Source organism: Embiotoca jacksoni, unplaced genomic scaffold (genome assembly GCF_022577435.1).
Source record: "Embiotoca jacksoni isolate LCO1_2020_lvr unplaced genomic scaffold, fEmbJac1.0.p SCAF_13, whole genome shotgun sequence".
NCBI lineage: Eukaryota > Metazoa > Chordata > Actinopteri > Embiotocidae > Embiotoca > Embiotoca jacksoni.
In genome coordinates this window covers 6,115,103-6,124,984 of record NW_027185263.1, presented here as the reverse complement: position 1 = coordinate 6,124,984, position 9,882 = coordinate 6,115,103, and the positions used below count along the sequence as shown (strand labels likewise).

Sequence of the window (9,882 nt, the reverse complement as noted above, 5' to 3'; positions counted from 1 at the left end):
AATAGTATGTCATCCCAAATGTCATAAAAATGTCATACTATAGTATGTAGTCCAAAATGTTATACCAAATGTTGACCAAAATTTCATAAAAATGTAAGGGGTCTGAAGTCCTCAAAAAAAATTCATTATACAGTAGGAAGAGAAATTTATATCAGCTGGAAATCAGGTAGTCTCAATCAACAAATGTATGTAAATAAACAAAAAATGCAATGAATATGTATGTGATATGTAATGTGATGAACAAAGTGCTGGTTCATGTAAAAAATGGATAATGCAGCATAGCTTATATGTTAAAAAAAAACAAAAAAAACATAGTTAAGCACACTCAAGACAGTAACATTATCAATATTGAGCCCAATACATAATTGTAAAGAAAAAAAGTTTCAGCTGTTCAACATTTATCTTTAATTCTGCACAATCTTTCACCAAAACATTTGAACGAATATTTAAGGCTGGAGATAGACTTAAATGATACAAAAATCTGGGCAACAAAGACAGAATTAAGGAATTAAGTTAGTATGCTAAAAATACAAAATATAAAATTTCATATTTAAAAAAAATTATACCTCATCAATTGCTGTGTATTTATTTACAATGTCAATAAAACACCTCAAAAGAATCCAGTTCAGGATTTTGCCTTTAAGAAAGTCTCATAAATAAGAATTTTAGATATGAACAAAGTAGTCTCATTTCACATTTAAGTTTTTTTTTTTTTTTTACTCTGCCATTTGATTTTTTTTTTTTTTTGTTGAAATTCTAAAATGTTCTGCCAATATTCTGCAATAAAAGTTCAACACAAAAAAAACTTTTTTTCAGAAAAGATAATACAAAAGTTCACCAAGAAGTTGATGGACACAATTTCAGAAGTTGAGGACATTAATTGGAGCCCTAAAGCAGACCAGCATTCATATACTGACACCTAAGAACAATTCTGGAAAAATGTATGATTTCTTGTTTTTCCCCAAAATATTGAAGTTACCCTGAAAAAAACCTAACTGCCTTGGCTGTAAACTCTGTATATGAATGTAAATGCCCATCCTCTTCAGGTAATTTCGTAGCATCATCTTTGTAATTCTACATAATAAAAAAATAATAAGACTGTTGAGTTAGGTGGTGCCATACAACATTTTGAAAGAAATTCAATTGTTTGCTCACCCCGTGCTGTTAAGATTAAACCTTGGTGAATGGTGAATGAACAAAACCAGGAGAAAAACACCCATGTGCTCTGAGGTGAAAAATACAACATCCTGGTTGATTGCAATTCCCAGAATGAACTGAAACGGACCAAACATGACTGCACTCCATACAGAGTGAGGCCTCACAGCTGGGTTTGTTTTAACGCGCAGGAGTCAGTTGTCCCTCCTCCACTGCGTTGTAAACCATTGATCTGCTCGTGGAGCTTGTTTGAAATTTTTCACATATTTTGTGAGGGTTCTGCTGGGAGAAGCATTATAAATAAGGAAAAACCCAACACTGACCTTTTGGTGAACTGTTTTCAAGGCAACTTCATCCTGTGCTGATCTGCCTTGGGGCTCCTGCAGCTCATCTGGAGCTCTAAAACATTAGTCAGGTTGAGTCTTGTCCTGGGGAATTACCGGACTGCCACAACAAGTGATCACAAACACATTTTACAGCCGCACAGCCAAACCCAATCATTTCAATCAGATTTAAACACTTCAGTTTCCCAATGAGATTATCAATCAATCAAACAATAAGGGGGGTGAACTAGGGAGGTCACTTGCTTTTATTTATGCCCCCATCATCTTTGCAGGAAGATCTCTCTATTTCTATCTAATAAAAAGCAGTGGCAGTGCAGGTAAAAAGAAAAAAGAAAAAAGCACGGGGCTAAACAAAATCACAAGCCTCACAGCTAAAAAAAAAATATTGACTCAATTGTATGAGTGATTTTCTTTTACCTCCTTCCACTGTCCACTCTCTCTCTCTCCCTCTCTCTCTCTCTCACGCACGCACACACTAGCTTCTTTACCATATCATCTTTACCAGGACTTTGGAAACCATACACACTAATTGAATAACAGCCAGTCTCATCTTTTTTTCTGTTTTCCCAGTGCAATTCAGGGGTCTCTCCCTATGCTTTCTTCGTGCGTCATATCCATTCGATAAGATTCTGCTCGGTCCACTTTCAGTCCACAATCTTATTCAAGACAAGAGCCACCTCACGAACAATAATCCAGTTGAGTATAATATAAGGTCTAATGGAGTCTGTCGAGTTTAGTGCGGTCAAATCTAGTTATATCCGGTCCAGTTTGGTGTACTCCAGTCCAGAATTATCCAGATCAGGTCTCTCTTTAGACCCTGGACTATAAAAACTCCACATAGTTTTCTGGTATCAGTCCTGTTCGGCCATCCAGAGTCCCTTCCAACCAGCCGGGCTCCCTGGAAGCATGAACTGGAGAAAAAGAATGGGAGATTGATTTTGTTGAAATATTTCAGATGGTGGGGGGGGGGAAAATTATAAATATTGTGCATCTAAACATTTGGACAGATCAAATGTGCAGACTAAGACAGAGAAAGAGTGGAGAAGGGGGATTAAAAGAAAAATGCAAATATATGAAGAGGCCAGTTACAAATGCCACACATTCTTTATAGAGTGTTTTATATCTTCATATTTTGAGCAGACATCTCTTACATCGCAGATCAATAGCTGTTAAAGGGAGCGTGAAATATGAGGCTTTTTGAGAGATGTCAAACTCCTGAGTTGTTTCGTGTAGTTAGAACTATCTTCATCAACTGTAGATAAAGGCGTTGTCGGGCCACGGATAAAGTAAGCTACAGTAAATCAGATGCTTACATTTAATGCTGTTTGTTTAGATTTTTCACATCTTTGTGTTATCTTAGATATTCTTTAAAATCAGCCTTAATTGGCCATTTGGGAAAATAGCAAACTGTAAACAAAACACTGGTATATTATGGTATAGATAGAGATTCAGTCTGTTTATATGGCAAACAAGTTGGGAAGATAATGAATTTGTTAACAGCATGGAGGGGAACCGCAGAGTTTGATAATCATTCTCTGTGGGTTTGTCCCTATGTGCCACCTTTTTAATCTTACACAGTTATTTGAATGAGTATTAATATATATAAAAAAAAAAATTATGGTAGACTAATATTATGTTAATTTAAAATTAGAAAAGACACATTTGTAATGCGTGCACAGGAATCATAAAAACTGACAGCAAGTTGGTTGCAGAGAATTGTTTTTTTATTGTTTTATGCACCTCGTATTAAGTGAAACAAATGACGCTGCTTGTGTCTAAAAAAAAATGCAGTTATTTCTGATTGTTGTACACTACTAAGTAATAAGCGAGTTGCAGCTGAAGTTGAGTTTATAAAGAAAATGTAAAAAAAAAAGGCTGATTTAGATTTGAAGTAATACATTTTCCAATAGCTCTCTCCTAAACTGGATGAAACTGAAGAGCTTTGCATGCAACAGCAGTCAACTTTGAAGAAGCCTTTTAAATCAAATAAATTTGGGGTTAGTGTAGTGTGGAATATAGTGTAATGTTCTGGTTAAAGATCCATTAAACAACAAGAAATAACATTGTTGCAGTAAATTGTGCGTTTTCTGCATTTGTCCTCACCAGGAATCGAATTTACAAATGCTGTAGATCACACAACTACACAACAAATTTGAACTCAACATGAGAAAGTGCACACTGTATTCGTATGACTGCTTAAAAAAAAACCATAAGCATTACGAGGTTGTAGTATGAGCTCCTTGGGGACAGCTGGAGTGCTATGTCCTTGGCTAACCATGAGCAGACTTCATTCTTGAGATACCCCCTTGGTCACAGTTTGATCCAAATGTCTCAGATGACACTGCTCTGCATTACATAACTCTCAATAGACTTGATACAGCTAACTCTATTTAGAGTCTGGGGACCATGTGTCAACTAGTATTGCTAATACTAACTGTGTATGTTTGTGGTGTTGCAGGGAAAACAAATTGCTTGGTACATTGTCTTACAACATACCATAATACTTATTCAGGTCAACTGTTATTCTGCGTGATAACGAGTGAAGCAGCACACGTATTGCTTATGCAGTCATATTTTTCTTAAATGCTTAAAATCTGGTCTTCATTAGAAGAGTTGAGCCAAAGAAAACTGTGGGGAGATTCTTATTGTGATGTAAGCGGTAAGGAACGTTTAAAAAAAAAAAAAAAAAAAAAAGACCGAAAAGTTTTTTTTAAAAAAGAATCACATTTTCAATAACTTCTTTTACAATCCTTTGTATGCTTATGTAGGGTTGCTTTAATGTATACGTTTTTTTTTTTTTTTCTAGAACAGAGCAGTAGACTTCTCCAATTTGAAAGATATTAAGAACTTGGCTGCATCAGTTAGTCTCTATGTACGTCCAAGCATATTTTAATGCACTTGATAAACCACAAATGAGATACTATATTTCATCTTATGGATTTAGTCTCCTTATAATTAGCTGCAATGTATTCATTAAAAAGTTTTTTTCATATTACTTAAGTGCACATTCCTCTTTGCTCCAACAGGGTTACCTCAAATTACAAGAGGAAAAACTTTGGGAACAAATGACAACGAAAAATGGTGTTAAAAGTCTTTTAGATATAATTTTGGTCAACTGACTATAACATAAACTAAATGTATTTTAAACCCCAACAATAAAATCCGGCACCAAGGCTAAATGATGTCCAGCAAATCCCCAAGGCTGACTTTTTGTTTAGACAGCAAATTGTTTCTATACACCAACCCACATGCTTTCCTTTTCCCTTTCTGCTGGCAAGTCCAGATCGTGACTTACCATTCTCAAAGATGGTCCCAGCAATGAAGGACAGCTCTGAGTCATGCTCTGCCTTGCAGGCATACAGCGCCCGAGCCTTTTTACCTGCAATACTGGAGACAGCAAGGTTTGGAGTGAGACAGTAGGTTCTAAGCAAATATTGAGGAATAATCAGCTCACTTGCAGCTCACAGGAGCTCCACAACATAATGCTATTATCAAGAAGGAGGAATTACCGAGAAACAGCCAATGATAAGGCCAGAAGAGCAAAGACAATAAGATGCATTAACATCGGTGAGGCTCTCCAAGGTTGGAAAGACCTGACAGAGTGGAAAGGCCTGGAGCCGGATGCCGGGTTGGCTCTGAGTGGTTAACAGGTGGGTACACATTCGTTTCACGTAACCAATAGCTCATTATTGTTTTGATCCATTTACTAATGTTTGCGATAGCTAATTTGAACTGATTAGCTATCAAGCAGGTACCTGTGTCACATTTTTATGAAATTGCGCCGGCATGAATTTCTCTAAATGTGGCACAATCGTTCACCTGGCCTCAAGGGTGAACTGGTTAAAGTTCGATGGTCAAAGGTCAAAGTTTAAGGTCACTGTGACCTCCTGTCCCTCCCATCTGTCCGCCCGTTCTTATGGCAGCAATATCTCAGAAAAACCGTGAGGGGATTTCTTCTAACTTTTCAAAAAAAATTATATTTGGTACCAACGATAACCTGATCGGATTTGGGGGGTCGAAGGTCAATGTCACTGTCATCCACACATTGACCCATGCTCGTGAGCATGATATTTAAAAAACGCCTGGAGCGAATGTCTTTAAATTTGGCAGGAATACTCAGTTGGCCTCAACAATGAAGTGATTCAATTTTGATGGTCTAAAGTCAGAGGTCAGAGGTATTTTAACTGCAGTTTTTCTTACAAGTAATTTTTTTACATTCCTGTGACTTATACTAAATCTACCACAGAATCTGTTAACTGCCATGTAAAGGTTAGCGGTTGAAAGAACGGCTCGTACTTTAAAGGGTGCGAAGCATTGGTAAGAAAGGCTGGGCGTTAGCAGCCTCTACAAAGGCACCAGGACACTCGAGGCTTGAAATGTGAGACATTAAAATGTAGGGACAGACACTGTATGTCTGCCAAGGTTGGGTTGGATAACTGCATTGAATTAAGTTGCACTTTTATTACAATTTAAATAGAGAAGCTTATGAAATATTTACTGCTGCCTGACCTGTGTAAAAATTGTTGAGAGTATATTCTTGATCTAAATGCTACATTGATCCTCTGAGTGGAAATTTAGCCTTTAAATTCCCTTCTTTCGTGGGGAAGATCAGATCACATCCACGACATGACAGCCCCTTGAAACTTGTTTCATTCCCACTTCAGTTATTTCCACAAAGTGATATACATTTTAACTGAAAAGTTGGCATTAAGTCACTCCACAAACAATGTGAACCAACCTGACAGGAGAGGAGTCACTGGAGGCGGAGGATATTGGCTGCGGACTTGAAGGGGCTGAGAACATTGGCCAGGAGGGAGAACGTGGTGACGAGGGGCTTGGAGATGTTGCACTGATGGAAACATTGACACAGAATGACAAAGTGGCATCACACATGGGCAGTAATTTGAATAATAGGAATGTTAATAAGATGATAACGTCATATATATACCACCTTTTAAAAACAAATTTACAAAGAGCTTTACAATTACAAACAGTCATTAATAGTAGATAGGATCTAGAACTAAAGATATAAACAAGATACAATAATTCAAATAATTACTCATATACATATTGTACAGTTCTGGACAGAAGCTGTAACAAAGACATTTTACTTACGTAGTTGGTATGCTGCCACGACTCTTAGGGTTCAGCCTGTAAACAGAAAAGGAAATGAAAAACCTAGATTAAACAATTGATCTTTATGTTTTATTCAAGTACTTGACAAAAGACTTCACACAAATTCTGATAGTAAAATGAGTCATTTTGCCGGGTTTCATTTATTTCTGTTTTACAGCTGCAACAGGAGCGATGGAGGAGGCTACAGCAGAGCCTACAATTTAGGCATGTGTTGACAGTATTTCTGTAATAACTCCCACTCGAGAAGAGGGAGACTAAAGTTCTGCACTGCAGTTTTAAGTACTAAAATATTTCTGTACTTGTGAAAACAGAGAAAGCTATTTTAACTAAGTAGATGTCAATTATGTGGCATAAAACAGTTCAAATAAAACCCAAGACATTGAAGTGCGAGGAGTGCTGACTGTAATGGCTCCTATGAACTGACTGCTGCATTTTATTATCTACAGACGGACAGAGTGAAACATCAAATCAGAAGGATCATGGTTGACATAACTGACAACATTAATATTCAGAACTGATTTCCACATAGTTGTAGTGAGACTTTTTCCAACGGGAAGCGTGTTTTGTCCATATTAATCTAATCTAATTTCCAGTCGGTCAACATGGTGCTGTGAAATAAAATGTATTCTTTTATTGAAGCAAGCACTTGACTTCATCAATCCTTTTTTCATTCAGTCCATCTAATCTGAGCGATGCTGGTGTATTCTCATTGCTGGCAGCCCAACACTCACACACACACACAGATTGCATTAAAAAAAAAAAACTGGACCAGATGTTGTAACACACTTTGAGATAATTTTCCTTGACAAGTATTTTTTGGTCATTTACATATGCGTAGCTTATTACATAGCCATTGCAAAATTTGGACACAAACAGAGCCAGCTAAATCATGAGGAAACAGAACACACATCACTTTACACTCACGCCAAAGCACTGACAAAACTCAGCCAGGCTTGTGCATCATTCCTGAAAGCATTGCTCATATGAACTAAAATAAACCTGAGAAAGCCTTAAAAGGCTGGTGGTTGTACAAGCGAGGTGTACATGCTGTACACTATCACATTCATAGACCTCTATAGAGGCAGGCAGTTCTCTGATAACAATCACCTCTAATGTGAGACAATTGATGACAGCATTTTCCTTGAGGAATCTGGTGTGGAGACCTTCCTGATCATACTTGCTTGGAACAGCATACAATTTGTCTCCATTGTTTAGAGGCTTCAAAACTTTAACAACCTTTTTCCTCTAATTCAGAGATTTAATGTCTATTGAATTTTGTCTATTCACTTTAAAATACACTGAAATCCCTCATCAATCTGACATAACATTGCAAGACTAAGCTAAAAAGTGCTATTGATGCCAACAGTGCTGATGTATGTTGTATTCACAAAGGTATTTATGCAAATGAAAATCTGGTGCAAAAACTCTCTCGAAGAGCAGCACGCAACCACATAATTACAACTCACTTTCTCTTTTTTTGAATACAGTACAAATTTATTTAAAATTATGTAAGTATCCAGCAGCAATGAGAGTATCTAGAAAGCATAGGAACTTAGAGCGCTAGTTCTATTTATGGATGACTGTGCCTATTTTCCAACAGTCAACCCATTTCAATTATTCAGCAAGACTCGAAAGACACCAAACATGTCAGAGTGAATTTGCAGTGCACAATGATAGCAGAAATCTAGATTTTTGTTTGTGATCATGTTTTGTTGGATAAAAACATGGTGTCTTTGTTTCAATATTTATCATTTCAGAATGCAAAATGTAAATGCATGATTCACTCCACAGTAAATACTGTCATTCAATAACACAATTAACTGATACATTTCTTTTTTTGAACTTCTGTACTTCATCTGATTATATGTGTTTTAGTTCTGTAGTGGAATCACATTTTAACAGGTGAGAAATATAGACAGGCACTCATGGATTGGAGCTTGGAAAGAGTCTTTATCCAAACAATCTCACAACGTGATCCTGTGTTTGAAGTTCTTGATTTCATCGCACCTATTAATTCCAACTCCAGAATGATAGATGTTTGAGCTGCCAGTATTTTGTGACTCTTGGGATGACGATCAAATCTCTAAATTTAATTTGTAACATCAATCTTTGGCTTTTAAATGATCATGAATTCTAATGTCTAATCCAGAATAGACTGGTAACTAAACAGGAAGCGATATCCTTATAACTCCCTTAATCATTATTAAACTGATGTGCTGTTTATTGTTTGCCCCTTGACAGATAGCAATTGTTGAACTATTATTGAACAACCTGCCGTACAAAAGACAGGATCACAAATACTGTTTTGTCTAAATGAGACAAAATTAACCCAATTATTCAAGCACTTTCAAGAATTTCATCAGTGCCACTTTATCATTCACCTGGCTAGATTATTCAACTGTCAGAGTGATTGATCCACCTGCCCTCTCCATTTGCCACTCGACGATAAATCAATGCACTCACTCTCATCTGCTTCTTCTCCTTCAGTCTCTCTGTCCTTCGTAGCCCCCTTCAACACATCATTCTATCCCTCCCTCCATCAGAGATGTTAGAAGAGATGACGAAGAATGATTTCCCGCTGACAAACAAGATAGTTTAGCCCGCGCAATAAATCAGAGGTGTTTTCTTTCCTCAGCTTTGAGGATACAAAACGTTTCTCTTTTTCACTTGAGACTTGACATTTGCTAACGTACTGTGTAAAAAAGAACAGTAAAGACACGAGGATAAAAAGGAAACCAACTGATTTCAGTGAGTGTGGTCTCCCCATCTCACTCAGCACATTTCACAGTTGATGTAATTTAACTTAACTGATGTAGTCTCTCCCCCTCACTGATAGGCCATCAATTCACTGTTACAACACACCCACACATACACAAACACCCCTGCAAAGACACAAACTTCCATGACATTAAAACTGAACGCTAAGGCACATTTAAAAGCCGCCTAGAATCTAAAATGTTTGTACAATGTACGTAGGTAACGATCAATATTTTTCCAGCTTTAATACTAACTAGTAATTATTAAACAATATAATGTAATAATTGTTTCTATAACTCATAGGATGTTGTCAAATATTGATGAGGTGCAACACCAACATGCATTGCCTGTGTGACAAATGCACTTTACCACCTAGAAAAGATCCCTTAAATTGGAATGTATCATCTACTGCCTAAAGACTTCGCAAAATAAATCAACCCGACCAGCAAATATCAAGTTTGCACTTCAGAAAAAACACAAGGGTGCAAGA

General features: G+C 36.9%; 1 protein-coding gene across 1 annotated transcript in view; it reads right to left on the bottom strand.

Annotated features, from left to right (window-relative positions):
• Positions 1-381: 381 nt before the first annotated feature.
• The window catches only part of LOC138196211 (rho GTPase-activating protein 26-like), a 76,078-nt gene continuing 66,577 nt past the window's right edge, over positions 382-9,882 (bottom strand). The window contains exons 21-24 of the mRNA XM_069146041.1: positions 6,615-6,650; positions 6,238-6,348; positions 4,795-4,886; positions 382-2,410 (exon numbers count right to left, since the gene is read on the bottom strand). Coding sequence (XP_069002142.1) covers positions 2,322-2,410; positions 4,795-4,886; positions 6,238-6,348; positions 6,615-6,650 — 328 coding nt within the window. The 3' untranslated portion in view covers positions 382-2,321. The remainder of the gene's footprint in view (positions 2,411-4,794; positions 4,887-6,237; positions 6,349-6,614; positions 6,651-9,882) is intronic.